Source organism: Nyctibius grandis, chromosome 16 (genome assembly GCF_013368605.1).
Source record: "Nyctibius grandis isolate bNycGra1 chromosome 16, bNycGra1.pri, whole genome shotgun sequence".
Taxonomy (NCBI): domain Eukaryota; kingdom Metazoa; phylum Chordata; class Aves; order Nyctibiiformes; family Nyctibiidae; genus Nyctibius; species Nyctibius grandis.
In genome coordinates, this window is record NC_090673.1 from 3471711 (window position 1) to 3487271 (window position 15561).

A 15561-nucleotide genomic window follows, 5' to 3' on the forward strand; every position below is an offset into this window, starting at 1 on the left:
GACTAACGGCACACACCAGTCGAGGCCCCATTCCCTTGAGGGTAACACTCAACAGCACCCATCCAGAGATGAAGCCCATGTGTGTCCTCCTAGAAGACTGAGGCTTGACTCTGGACGAACGAAAAGCAGCAATAAGACCATGCAGCTTCCTAGGCTAATGCTTACCTTGGCCATATTAAAAGATAAATGCACTGCACGACTGTTAAACATCAATAAAAGCAACTTTATGTTCTGTTTGAAGAATAAAGCTCATCTCCCCACACACTGTATGCAATCAGAGGCCTGAAGGCATCCGATGCCAGCAAACTGCAGTGATTATCTACACATGCCAATGCACAGTTTCTTTTCCAGTTTATGAAATAGAATTTACCGCTGACAAAAAAACACCCAAAAATCAAAAAAAGTTAGAAACATTAAATATATGTATTTGGTAATCATGACTAATAAGGCTACATCATCACAGGCAACCCTGACCCAGTCACAAAGCTTGACTGCGGTCCAGATGGCTGAACAGCCAATTACCCAGCAAATCTAAATGAAAAACAAGAGTTTGAGCAAAGTGCATGCAAACAATTTATCTGATGTTTCCACCCACATCCTCACTTTCCTTGCTGGCACCTGACAGACAGAGGTCAGACAAAACAGTGTCAAGTTTAGGATTCAAATGAAATCACCTGAAGCACAAACTAACTTTTACAAGCTGTTTTGCAATTCTTATTCTGGACCCTGCCCTGCCCCTCCCTCAGTACAGACACACTGATAAAACCAGATGACGTCCCTGGGCACCTATGTAAGACGATGCTCTGTGCGAGACCTTGCCAACTGGAGCCAAATATCACGTTTGGGTTTTGATTAGACTGGCTGCATTGCTTGGACTCTGGCACAAAGATCTCACCGTTAATTGCAAACCCATCCAGAGGCATAGTCTTCAATAATTGTAGACATTTTCTAGGCAGCATTGCTCTTCTGGAAGAGCCTAGTTCTCTGATTTAATCCATATGTCTCAAGTGCACCATTTTGCTAAAGAGGATCCCTTAGAAAAAAAAAAATGTAGAAGAAATGACGAGAAAACCAGTAACTAAACGGAGAATTATTAGGAGACTGGGGAAAGCTACAGACATCTTCAATAAAGAACCCTAATGCTGGCTCAGAACGTATTTTCCATCATCTCACACCATGGTATATGCTGGTGGTGTAAAACATCGACTCTCTGCACTCCCTGAAAGGCTCTACAGCAAAAGAGGTGAAATCAGATTTGGCAGGGCCAAGAAAGCAGGCAGCCAGGACTGTAAATTAGCCGCTTTCAGCAGTCTGCAGAGGTAGGAAAAAACACAAAGGAGCATGTATCTGTGGCGCATCTTGACAGAGAAATTCACATTAGTAAAAAACCCTAATTAAAAAAAAGCCTTTTTGAAGGTTAACAAAAACTTGAGCTCTGCCCAGTTCCTTCCCGACCCTCTGGACTAAGCTCAGATCTTGTAGAACATGATGGGTTCAACGCCACACTCATGAGAAGCCTCACTGAGCTCAGCGGAGCCATTAACACGCTTCTGGTTTGAGGACATTGGGGACCTTGTTGCTTCTCCCGTCAACATATAAATAAGCGTTCCTGTGTGCTCTGTACCTTGCTATCGCTGTGGGTAGATTTGCCCAGGAGCCTCCTGCAAACAGGAACAGCAACGACAGCCGTGCCGAGGCGAGCTTGGGTCTAGATGTGAATCAGATGCAAATTCAGAGCTGAGGCTCCCACGGTACGTTTGCACCCATGAGCTGAAAGTCTGCAAATATTGTAGTAACTACCAGACTGGCTTTCCCCAAAGCCCGCTGTACCAGCAGCACAGCTCTCCTCCTGCAATGGAAGAGGCTATTTGATATATCAACAGCAGATCTGCCTGCAAAAGGGGAATCCTAAATCTCTCCATCCTCAAACACCAAAAAATACCATGAAATGTGCCCACGTGTATAAGAACCCTATTTCCATTTGTACGCCTTTCGCTAAAGCAAAAGCTATTGATCCAATCTTATAACCTCAGAGGTGTCTGAGGAAAAATAATGTACAGAAACTTTAAAAATAAGAGCACTTTCCAGAGCTTGAAATGCCACAGCCAAGAGCATGGGAAGGGAGGGAGTGAGGGAGAAAACCCTGACGATAGTGAAATGAAATCTGGGATTATCAACCACAGTGATAATTGTTTTTTAAGTATAAACAAGCCAGAAGATGAAAAGAGAGTTGGCATTTCAACCCAAGAGCAACACAGCACCTGAACAGCCCCAATGTCTCGGCTGAGAGCATTGAAGCATCCATCCTGCTTTGTCTTGTTGCACCTTGAAGCATTCAACAGCCCTAAGAGCACCTCTGGCATCTTGCCCGGGCTTTCTGGCTCGCCCCAGCACAAATTGCTTTCCCTCCATTTCTGATGTCTTGATTTCACTAGTGGTCTTCAAAAACACAAAGGAGGAAAGAGAATAAAAAGCACCATCCTTTTAGCATCACCCAGAGCCCAGCAGCACACCATATCTCGTCCCAGGACAAGCTTTGGCATAAGCAAATAGCAAATACTTTGTCAGCCCCTCACAGTTTCACTGCCTTGGCAGAACGGTGTTCGCAGGTGTCCGAGACCCTCTCACTTTGCACCTTGTTTGGCAGGATCAGAGGAAACCCACTTGGTTTTACAGTACCAACCAGAGCAATGAGGCACAGTTATAGTACTCAGCTGCACAAAATAAGCTCCTTATCTCCAGAGGAGCCAAGAGTAAAAGATATAAATGTTAAAAAGCAATATACACATGCACTGAGCTTTTCCACTTACAGGAAAACTAATTTCGTCTGCACCAATATGAGACACTACTGCAACCAATGTTATTTCCAGAAGGTGAAAACACCAATTACCTTGTGGTACAAACCTGCAAAATTTTAAACAGATGACCCAAAAATATTTTACATCAAATGTACTCACTTGTTACTAGGGCACCCTCAGTAGTTTTACTAAAACCTACTCATTTTTTTACCAATATCCACACCACAATTTTAACGATGTCAACGCTAGCTCTGCCAACCAGGTGCTGTACAGTACTTTTATCAGCACAGCAGCCTCACACAATAGCCTCTTCCTGACAGATCAGAAGACAAAATGGGATTTGCAGCAGAAACATGGAAGAATTTGCATATCTGGGACTTTAACAAGGTCTGGACAAGTTTCATTTTGTTCATTAGCCCACCACTGTAAGTGCTGGTCTACAGAGTAACGCTAAGCAGTAAAACAGGGCTGGGCCACACACTACTGCAGAAACCAAACTTCTATTGGATTACATGAGATGCTTCAAAACACCGTTGCAAAGGGGTTAAATTCACCTAATCCAGCCCAGAGACACTAACATTTACCTGCCACGGACATTGTGCAGCACTTTCCATTCGTAAAGCCCCTCCAGCTGTGGGTTATGGGATTTCTCTGTTCACTGCTGTAACACAGCCACTTCTGGGACTGAAACGCAGCACCAGTGACCTTACTGAGCCAGGACTTGAACTTCTTTTCAACCCACATCTGCTAAACCAGAACGACTTCTTCAGCCCAAAGCCAGCTGAGCTGCTTTCCCACCAGACCACCACAGCAAACAGCAGGCTGGAAAAGCCAGCCCATGGGGAGGTGCCACCCGTGTGGTCCTGGGACACGGTGGTCAAATGGATTAAGCTCACTGCACACTGTTTTGGCTTAACGAGTCAAAGCTTTGCCAGGCTTTGATTGGGAGTGGGAGAGAGACCATATTTGAGCCTGACTGCTCACCCTGATAGAAGGAGCAAGCCCCAGGGAGATGGGTGCTGTCCCCTGAACCCAGCAACGAGTTCTGCATGGAGCAGAAATTCTTTGGCATGAGCATCTTCCAAGGCCAATCTCAGATGAACACCCATAAAGCACCCAAGTAGCCCAAAGCCATGGGTGATGGGTACAATACGGAACAGAAGCACACGTGTAACAGCCAAGTAAACCCTCAAGTGAGCAAAACATCGGCCTGACAAGCGCTCACTTACTGTCAGCCCTTACACCAGCACAGGCTACCAATGATCAGCACAAAGGCTGACAGGTCAGCCTTGGGGTCAACACACTGCTGTCAGCAGAGGTGGGCTCCCACTTCCAGTTTCTTGTTATCCACACCAGAACTGATGGGATCCTGCACAAAAAGGCGACTCCCACAGTAGATGCTGGGTGCTGAACAGGCAGCTCCCACGGTGCATCCCCACTGAGCGGAGACAGGAGCACGGCCATCACATCACCAGGACATTTTGGAAAGTCTCCCTGGGTTTCAGGCAGAAGATGCTTTGCTTTCTGGGAAAGAGACTTTCCCAAACTTCATCCTCTCTTTATTCCTACGCCTAACCATTAGACTGTGCTAGGACTTAGTTTCTAATGTATGTTTAAAAAAAAGCACATCAAAAGAAACCGTTAATCCCTCTAAAAATGAGATACATTCACATGTCTTCTGACTTCCTTCCAGAGCTGCTGTAGCCACAGGAACACTGCTCACTACAGCCTGCAAGCAGAGAGAAAGTGTTTATCCTGCACCGTGGGCTATTTCTTTTCTCTTTCCCTCCCTCACTGCAAAAGGCCCTTTGCTGTCTCACAACAGCATCCTCAGTCACAGCTTGAAGCCAGCCGCCACTTCCCAACCCCGGCGCGAGAGCCTGTCCTGACATTTGTAAACTTCTGTTTCGAACAACAGCTCGGCACAAAACTTAACTGTATAACCTAGGCTCCAGGCTTGGCCCCTTTTCAAACCTACCCGGCATTCCCCGAGCTGTACAGAGAGATCCACACAGCCTCCCAGCTAATTGAATTTTAACGAGAGGAAGTCGTTTTTCCACTGGAAGAATGTCGTGCTAGAGAAATATTTTCAAACTCCTCTAACCTTTCCTGCCACGCTTTTTCTGCAGCGGAGTACGAGCGAGGAAGTCCCCATCTGGGTGCTCAATCCACAAACACAGCAGAGCTGCTCTGCCTGCAACCCCAGCTAGGCCTGGAGCTTAAATAATTACAACTTTCAAAACAAAAAGTGTTTGGGGTTTTATTTCATTTCAGTCCTGACAAGGCAGATATGAATTCCCACTACTTACAGCTCTCGCTGATTTGTGCTGAGACACAGCCCATCTGAGCCCTCCCCAGTGCTGCCTTCCATCCCACTCCCAGCTAACTGGGTTATTTGAATTTCCAGCAAAAGCAGCAAACATGTAAGAGCCTGGTAACTCCACTGGTGCAGAAAACACTGGGGAACATCTTGTCAGCTGAGGTTTGCAGAGCAGTTGCCTACAGGACAGCAGCAGCTTAACTTCAGGACTGAATGCAGAGCAATGAGGTGATCAGCTTTCCAGGAATACATAACTTCAACAGTTTACACCCATTCCCCATTGTTCTGAGCCACAATTTTCCCTACACAGTTTCTGCTTAGGCTTGCAGAAAGAAGAAAGGAGGGTCCAAAGGAAATTAGGTTATAGTCCACTGCCTTCAAAAAACCTATTCATTACATTCAGTTTAAAGTTGCTGGTATCTTGATTAGTGTGTGTGGATACGCTGAAAACCCTCTTTGTCTGATGAAGATGACAAAAGAAAAAAGGACAAATATTAAAACTAGAGAGTTTTTTTATATACGTGCTATATAATATCAGTACATATAAGACAGAGGAAAAAACCTACTTGCTAATTGTCCAGTTCTCAGTAAGTGCCTACAGTGATATCATAGCTGCATCTTTCACCCAGAACAGGCAACGGGCTCCAGCGGAGGGGAACACTTGCTCAGTTTTACCCCACCTCTAAAGATTGAGGAGGTTTCACAAGCCCTCTGAGCTTGTACCCCCAGATAAGTCCTTTTCTGCAAGGGAGCTGTGGCCAGCCCGTGGGAAGGGCTAACAGTGGAGCTGGGAGAGCACTACCATCCATAAATGGGGGTTCCCTTGCCTGGCAGAGGAATCTGCAGTCCTAAATCCAGGTGAGCACTAAAAGCCACCTGGGAATATCTCAAGCTTCAAGGGCAGTTACAGAAACAGTGTTACTTTGCAAAATGAAGTAGTCAAAAGTGCAGGTTTCTTATCCAGTTTGGGTGTGATACCAAGTTCTTTAAAGTGGATCTACTAGATCCCTAGGTCCAGCAGCTCCCCAGAAAAGCTCGCCACTTTATGTAATAACTCCACTTAAACTACAGCATCCAGTACAACCCCTGAAACTTTCAGCAGAACACCCTACACTTGCCAAAGACACTCCAGTGCCCATTAAACCCAGCTTTTACTTTCCATTGGAATTGTTAAACCTCCCAGGGAATGCCTGTTAATTTCATACAATTTAGAGATTCAGCTCTAACCCTGTGATGGGGATTTGGCAGCAACGTTCAGTCCATGCGTTCTTGCTCTGTTTACAGCAGACCAGCTCCCAGATGTTGGTAATGTTAAACAGACTAGAACTTTCCTTCCGAGTGACAGCAAAATGGAGACAAGCTGGCTTCACTACGGCTCTAATTATCCACTGATAGGAGATGCTCCCCATTCCTTTGCTGGGCTGGGGAGGCCCATGAGATACAGCTCTTCCTCCACATAAATGCAATAAAAGTAAGGAGATAGAGATCAATAGGTCTTAGTTTACACTCCATTGCACTGGCGCTGATTTCAGGGAAGCAATTCTATGTTGCAAGAAAGATCAGGGACAAGATTCTCACACACATGAAAGCCTCAGAAGTGCAGCAGACCACAGAAGTTGAGATTGCTAGTGAAATGCATATATTAAAGTAGCTGCTGAGCTACAGGAAGAACTTCTGCCATATGTACCTTCTCTATAAATAATCCTCTATCTCTTCGCTTAAATCAGAGGAGCTCATGGGAACATTCCACCCATCACAATTTTGGTTTGCTTTTTAAAAGCAGCTGCTGTGTGGGAGGTGACAGGGCTGCCAAACAAGCTGTCAAGGAGAGTCCCCTTATGTCATGGTGCAAGAAACCAAGAATCAATGGCCAACGCATGGGAAAAGACCAAATTCTTATAGCCCCAGAGTGAACTGTGACTTGCAAGGGAGCTGCTTTCCTCAGCCTTCATTTACTGCCCTGTAACTTTATCTAAATCATAACCCAGGGATGAATGAAAGCCCTGTGAGCCTTTCCCATGCTAAATGAGCTGAGAACACAAGAGCTACAAACCTACAAAATCCCAGTGCAGTGGCTGGTCTAGAACCCCAGCAAGGGCGTGAAACCAGAGAACCAGAGGAACTCACTTCAACAGGTCACCTGTCCCACTGTTTTCATTGTTACTACAGAAAGTATTTACCTAGTTGAAATAAAAACTTTTTAAAAAGTTAAGTTACATATGACAGTGTTCTACTGTGCAAAAACCCAATGCCAGTTTCAAAAATGAGCTGTAAATACCTCATCAACCAGAACTCAGCTCAACATCTCTGTGGAACATCTCCAGAGCTGTTCATTGTCATGACTTACCTCAAAGACTTCCTCATCCAATATCCTTGTTCCGAATACAATGATGCCATTGACGTCAATGATGGGATGGTCACTTCGGTCCAAGAACTTGGTTATCTTCTTTTTACAGTCCAAAATCAAGGTGACATTTTTCTTCTGCACACTGATAGCTACTCTGTGCCACCTAGAAGAAAACAGTCCACAAATGTGTTAAAAGGAGCCTTAGGCTTTCAAGAACAAGTTAACAATTGTATAATGAAGCTTTCCTAAGCCAATGTTCTGCAAACCTTCACGCCAGGCATCATCTGCAAACACATGAAAATCATCCTTAGGCAGACCCTAAAGATTTCATTTGAAATAGAAAGGCTGTATTGACAGATGATGCCATTCACTTCTCATCCCTCCAAAACAGGTAGGAGAGTGCCAGTTCTGGCTTCAACAAGATGCAGAAGAAAAACCACACCAATAACTCCCTTGCTATCCCCCTTTTCCACCCTCCTTATGTCCTGCAGAAGACTCAGTGCGGGTTTTGCAAGATAAACTGATTTCTTCTTTTTCTTGTAGCAAAAGTCAGTGTTCCTATCCCCATAAGTGTCAGACAGCTTGCACCGACTGGTATGATATTCACGCTTTTTATATATACAGTATTTATTCACCAAAGGGCAAAGTTCAAGAACGGGACACTTGGCAGTAGTCAAAGGTGTGTATATACATTATATATACATGACTATTTTACAGTGCTCAACATGCTGGTATTGATATAAACAATGTACTGTTTTTTCCTTTGTGCACAAAATTTCACTTACTTGCCATCTGCTAGGTTAATGCCTCTAAAGAGAGGATAGTCTTCTGGGCCTGGCTTTCCTGTATGGTCTTCATACAGGAATACAGGAGATCTACCCATCTCCACACCAATTTGCTGGATCCCTTGCTCATTGTAAATTGAGATCAAGAAGGACTGACCTCCTTTCTTCGCTTTTACAGTGGTTAGAATGGAGAAGTCCTCTGGGAATGGGGAAGCTGGAGTGGAAAAGCAAAGAGGTTAGTTGGGTTTCCTTGAAAATTAATCCCTACAGAAACAGTCCTGTTGTCTAACAACCCATTGGGAGACCACTGGCTTACCCCTCCAGATGTGTGCAACATCAACCCTAAAAATACATATTGAGCAACATCTTAGTTGCCACGTGAAGATCTGGCTTTCCCCCAAAGTCTATTGTGATACAGGGTTGGGATAGGCTGCAACCCAAAGTAGACTGCACCAGCAAAACCAGTGTAGAGCCTTGTCCCCTAAGGGCTACCTGCTCTAATGGCACATTAAAAACATCAGGTGCGGAACTCAGCATCTCTAAGGATCATTCATTTATGATCAGAAAGTCTTTTTCCAGCCCTTATTACAATCTGTCACAGAGCCAAAAGCCACCCCACATTTGAACTTACAAGCAAAGGATGGTGAGGGGTCTACTGTTTTGGCATGAGAACATAGTGCTGGGGAAACAGAGGTTTTTAAAAAAAAAAGCTGTTGGTTTAAATCTGTATTATCTGCACCTCACCCTTCCTTAGTGTGCCCTAGAGCTTTTTAGGAGACAAGGCAAAAACCTCCTGTTTCATATACCATGAGGTCCTCAAATTAAATTAAGATGTCAGAGGGACAGAGGAAATTAAGCATCCCATGCCAGTTCGGCACACACAATATTGAAGTGTTTTATTTAAAGTAGTAGGGAAGTTGCATCAGGTTTTGTTTATTCCAGATGAAAACAGAGCATTCTGTGGCTTTGGCTTTCAGGATTAGTGTAGACAAAAAAAAAAATCTGAAACCAGAAATAAATCTGGCAATCAGTAGGAGATGCTAATTTGTCTGCATATTAAAAAGCATCTACAATTTCCTAGCTTTTTCTCCACTTAGGAACGCAACCCTGTCTCATCTCAGATGATTCCTGTCTGTATTTTTGCAAGGTTTGGAGGATTAAAGCCATTAAAGTATGGAGCAGGTTAGGTCAATCCCCTGCAACACCAGAAAAACGCATTTCAAGTTTTGAGTCAATATGGGCATCAAGTCACACCCCATGCAGGACACAACTCCTCTGTTTGGGTTTTCCCTGCCTTTCAGACTGGAAAGATGATCCCAAACTGAAAAGCCTGGATACACATCCTAAACAGGACATCTTAAAAATACCAGAAGCATTAGTAAAGGAGGTTTCTTGATCAAATTATTGTTGGAGATGGGACCTACTGAAACAGAGGGTACCTACAGGGCATAACCTCCTCAGATGCTGCGTTTCAGCAGCGTGAGACTCGCAGGGTCTCTTTCCTTTAAGGTCCAGGCTTTCAAAAACAAGGATGGCATTGTACCGCTGGGTATCTGCTTGGGAAATCTTAAACCACGGCAGGGCAGAGGGAAGCAGGGCAGCCCCGCCGTGGGCACTGTGGTGTGTGTGCCGGGACTATCCCTGTGTGTGGCAGCCGGCGGCACGCAGAGAAGGGAACAACACAATGGATCATTTTTAAACTGCAGATCCGTAGCCACATAAAACCACAAAAAATGTCAGGCTCAGTGCCCATAAGCTTCAAATAGATTTTTCTTCACCCCTTTAGGCTTTTCTTAGATGGTATCCCAGGGCTGCATAAAGGATTTTGACCCAGGGAGGGGACCGGGAACATGGGAGTAAGGAATTCTTCCAACCACAGCAAAGCCAGCAAGTTCAAACACAAAGAGGCCATGAGCTCAGCCTCTCCTCTTCTGCCTGGGAGTTGCTTCAACTTTTATTAACAAACCAGTGCTTAAAATGCATCTAGTCGCCTAGCACAGGGCTACACCACCAGGCAGTAGAGGCAGGAGGCACAAGCAGGCTGGGCTGCATCAAAAATGAGCACTGCTACACACAGCTTGTGCAGAGGACACCAAGTGGGACATCTGAGGGTACCTAGAGACACGCTGTGCTTGCACCAAGTTAATATCCCTCACCTTAGTTAAATAACATTTGGAAAGAAGCGTAAAGCAGCATTCTGAACAGAGGACTCACAGTCAGTAATTAAATGCCATGATTACAGCCTGATTTCCCCCTAGGACGCAGGCCCAGATATTTGGCAGAGGCAGGCATCCGATTATTGTGCCTCCCATAGGATGCACGGAGCTTTATCTCCCTCCTGCTGTATACAAATCCTCCTGTAGCGCTGAATCAAGACCATACGCCTTCCTGGTTCCAATTACAGGCTACAGTTTTGGGCCTTTTATGTAAAATAGTTCACATCCAAAATTTCATTATGAATCCACAATACAGTACCTTCCAACTCGGACAAGCTGCCAACTCATTAAAAAGCTGCTTTTAATTTTTTTTTCATTATTATTAAAATGTCTCCATGGTGATGCGAGTTTCTCAACCCAAATAACCATAATGGATAAATTATAGCTGACATTACTCTGTTACTACTCTGCTGTCCTGGCAAAATAACAATGCCTTCACTGTCATAGCTAGAAGTGACCCAGGCTATTAAATGATGTATGAAAACACATCCATACAGACAGCAATACTAATAAATACATCATAATAAATACATGAAGCACATAGGAATTGACCCAAATCCCCATAAAGACAAAGGAGACACCCCTCCAACAACAGGTTTGGGATTAAGCCCTCATATTTGTTCACTTCTTCAAATGAGCTCATGCTGAGAGATGTTGCACATCCATCTCTTCACTTAACAGCACTGCACCGATGCTGAATTTGGCTCAGCATTGCTTTTTTATCCCATGGCCAAATCCTTTCAAATTCACTACATGCAACCTCCTGCAAGGCAGCGAAGGGTTAAGACCCCAGTTCTGCAGATGGAGCCATGGAGGTCCAGAGTGGACCAAGATCCCTCCACCCCACACAGTTCTCCACACACCAATGCCATTAGCTTCACTTGAGCAGATTCCATCTGTGGGATGCCCCAATATGCAAACCAGTGGAGTCAGGCTGAGTTTCTTCTTTCCTCAGCACCATGACTAGGGATTAAAAGTTGTTGTGCAATCTCATGGTCTTCAAAATAGGGACAGCTGGGACCTCTTCCTACCCCAGATCCTGCAGGTGTATCCAAACACAGCCTAAAATAAAGAGCCCTGCTGCTGATCTGGGAAGGACAGGAAAGCTTTAGCTGCTTTAATAGCAAAAAAAAAAATCAGCAAAAACAATGAGCTGATCCAGTTCCTGACACAAACACAAAGCAGATCTGTTGAGCGAGATAGTGTCATTTTCAGAGCCACTTTTCAAAAGAAAACAGCTCTTCAACCGTGTCACCAGCTTCTGGGATTTTTCTTCATCTGAGAAGACTCTCAATTTTGGAATAGCTTGTTTTCCTCAGAGATGACTGTTCAAGCTATAACAGATTTTTGAGCTCTTAAATATATATATGCAGACACCCACAAGCAGCGTGGAGCATACAGAATTTGCTAGAAGAATGCAAATGACATTTTGCTGGCTGCCACTGAAAACTTTGCCTTTCTTGTCTCTGCTGGAAGAGCACAGTTTTGCTGGGAAGCAGAACTTATTTAGGGAGCAAGGACAAAGAGCATCTCAGCAGATTTTCTCACTCTTGTGGGCTTGAAAAAAAAAAACAGACAAGCTTTCATATATATATATATATATATCTATATATATATATATATCTTGCTTTGTTGGCTGTGGCAGCAGAATGCAAAGCCCATAAAATTACCATCTTAGAAAAGCACCGACTTCTAATTAACACAAAATATTATGTGCAGTGTACATCTGCCTAGGGTGTTCTATAGCAGAGAGGGAAAGTTATGCTACAACCCACCCGCCTGTTAACATGAAATCACTAAAACCACATTTCTCTTGGTACATTGCACTGCAATTACTTGTTATCTTTATCTCCTCTCCCATTCATTTGGTGGTGTGAGCTTAAGTCACATCTAGTTATGGAGATGCACTGAGAAAACATCTGTTGATCTGATGGAAAACACTCTTCACTCTTCCCTTCCTACTTCCTTAGCAAGCAGCAGAGAAGAGTCAACGACTTTGGAAGTCTCCAGAGAGGGACAGAGCTGCTTCAGTCACTCCATGGTTGTCCAGATGATGAAATGATTGACAAGTTGCTTGATGACACCAAGGAAACACTGTCCAGATCTTCTCACCCAAGGAAGGCAGTAGATGCAAACCAAGAACTCCATAAGGACATGCAAGTAGTAAGGTGGGACAAAAGCAAGAAAGTCTCCTACAATGCTGAGTTCTCTCTTGTGACAATTCCATTCTGCATGCTGTCTTGTTGAGTTAACCTTTGTCATAAGTGGTGTCATCCAGTCTCCTTGCTACATTAATTAGCCAGAATGCTCCATCCTTGTTTTTCTGTCTTGGGGGTCACCACTGTTTACTGTTTCCGTAACACAAAGGTGATCAGGCAAGATTTCACAGTGGCTGCAGCAACTACTGGAAAGCTCTTAAATCCACTATAGTTGTATGTTCCACACTGGAACCATTTCCTTCAAGCACTTCTGAGCCTGAAGGTACCAGTTGGGCCAAAACTTCAAGTCATTTCAGATACATGGAAAGAGAGTACATAAAAGCAGTTAAACACAAGCTGGTTAGGTTGAGCCGATCTTGCCTGAGGACAGATGGATGGACTCAGGGGCCACTGCAGGGCCCTTGCAGCCTGTCCCTGGGATGAATATTCCCCAAATCCACAAGGACATGAATGCACAACCTGGCAGAGGGGTGCAGTTGGGCACATGATATTAGCTACAGTCAGAAAGGACTTTCCTGCCCTGGGCAGCAATAAAGACAAACATAGGGTTTGTTCTGCACTTCTGCAGACATTGAAACAGGGCTTTAGGCAGAACTGAGCAGCTTCTTCACTAATGGCTGACCACGCAACGGAGGGCTACCAGCCCACAGCCCAGGCACAGCTGCTCGTGTCAGGCTCTCAGTTTGTATGCAAGACACAGGGTATGCTCCTGCTCACCACGGATTAAATACAATTCACCTGCTTATTGTCACAGCAGGATAATAATGAAGTCTGAAAATAACCTTAGTGCTAACACATGCAATGAAGGAAATACAGGACTGGAGGACGCAAGCACATCAGCAGTCCAGCCTCGGAGTCCTCATTTAGGCCATTGACAGGCTGGGTCTGATAGATATAGTATGTTAATTAAAAAGCATTGGTAGCGGCATGCCACATTACCTCTGATTTAGCTAATGCATTTTGTATCATTAATTCTCTCTCAAACACCAAAGGAGAACGTGTGTGTCTGTCTGCTTTGCTTAAGTCATCTACTGCTTCACTGATGAGTTACACGCAGCGTCTTTCTGCCTCATTGCTAAACCTTCCTCAGCAAAGGCACTTTTCTCACCAAACCTGGAGAGTCCTACCATGCCCTACTGCCAGCATCCCTGCCCTCCCCCATGTGGAACGGGGATACAGCAGTGCTCCTGCATGGCTTTGGAAGGGCGACTTCTGATGGTGACTACATGTTCAAGACTGAAGCTCTCAGGCAATGAGCAGTTTGAGTCTGTAACGTGTCCAGTATTTTTACAAGCATATTTCACCCTACAGTAGTGATTGTCCCTTGGCCTGAAAAATTAAAAAATTCCCGTACCTCCCCAGTGACAAATAAAATGGTGAGTAGCCCACATGCTCTTCAAGGGCTTTGTGAACTCCTGCATCTTAGTGGCCTTCTCCAATGAATCTCTGATTTCTTCAAACAACTTTTCTTGGGACATCTGTTCTTGTGGGGCAGTCTGTTATTTTTATATGGTGATTATTTGTGTTATGAGAGACACCACAGCCACAGAATAAGACCCTACTGTGCTTGGCACTTCACAAACGCAGAACAAAACACGGTCTGCGTTCCTTTGCATCTTCCAAGTCTCTCTCCCCAGCTGGATATCACTGTGTGATAATGAGACAGTAGAAACTTTCTAATATAGGGGGGGAACAGATGTAGGCATTGACCGCATCTTCTGCAGTGAAACCCGCCACCATGTGCAAACGCAGTGATAGAAGAACAACTTACTGCAATGTTAATTTGATGGTTGAAAGCTTGCAGTCCCCTGAAACAGCAGAATCACTCCCAGCCAAGGGAGCATGCACACACACTTGGAAAATGAAGGAATTAATTTGTGAATATGTGCCTGCAGAATCTGAGAGAAGGATCAGATATTTCCATATGACAAATAAAAAGCTGTGGACTCACCAGGATACAGCTGCTTTGTCGGTGCACTAAGCTGAGCATCTTTTGTTACTCTATAAGCAACATCTGCTTCTTTTGAAGATCTTCTGCTTGTGCAAAACCCTGTTGTTTTTGTTATACCATCAGGTAAATTATGAAAATCTAATACCTTCAAGAGGTCTGCAGGCTCAGCTGTAAAAAGAAAAGAAAACAAGAATTAGCAGGCAATAAGACTGGCACTTGCTCAGATCCAAGTCATTATTAGCCTGCCTCACACAAATCATTCATCACAATTTTAAAAACAGATGAAATATGTTTTCAATACATCTGCAAATACAATGTTAATACCAGCTTCAAAGCTAGGATGCCGTACTGCTGGTCAGAGGCACTAATTCAATGCAGAGAAGAACAGCTGATTAGCTGTCTGCACAAGGGCAGAAGGGAAAACATACTCTCTTAATAGCTGTAGTAGTTTTATTTTCTGGATGTCTTCACCCAATCTCCATCATTCAAGCACATCCTGAAGATTAAGCATTAGGCAGGAAATTCATGATCTGAGAGAAAGGCTTTAAATCAAGAAGTTGCCATCACACTGATGCAAACACTTCTGTTCTTTTCTCTTAAGTTGCTTGATCCAAAAAGTTGTTTTGAAGCAAATACCTGAGCGAGCTTCCCCACATGATTACACACACCTCCCCACGCAAAACAACCACATGTAAATTCACACTAGCTGGGATAGATAACAGGTAAACCCACAGCCATGCCTCTGGGTACACAGGTTACAGCAGAGCAGCATCCCAGCACGGTGCTGCGGTGCTCCCGGGCTGTTCGTGCTGTCCACAGGCTCGCCCAGACCCTCAAAGGGTCTGTGCACAACATCAAACCCTGCCCGGGGTGAAGCAAGGTGACATGCAGCAGGGATGCAGCCTGACTCCACTGCAGGCAGCCA

The 15561-nt window shown here is 44.5% G+C and overlaps 1 protein-coding gene across 1 annotated transcript in view; it reads right to left on the reverse strand.

Annotated features, from left to right (window-relative positions):
• The window catches only part of COL5A1 (collagen type V alpha 1 chain), a 154446-nt gene that overhangs the window by 103895 nt on the left and 34990 nt on the right, over positions 1-15561 (reverse strand). Inside the window, exons 2-4 of the mRNA XM_068414160.1 lie at positions 14637-14804; positions 8251-8464; positions 7466-7628 (exon numbers count right to left, since the gene is read on the reverse strand). Of these exons, the coding sequence (XP_068270261.1) occupies positions 7466-7628; positions 8251-8464; positions 14637-14804 (545 nt within the window). The remainder of the gene's footprint in view (positions 1-7465; positions 7629-8250; positions 8465-14636; positions 14805-15561) is intronic.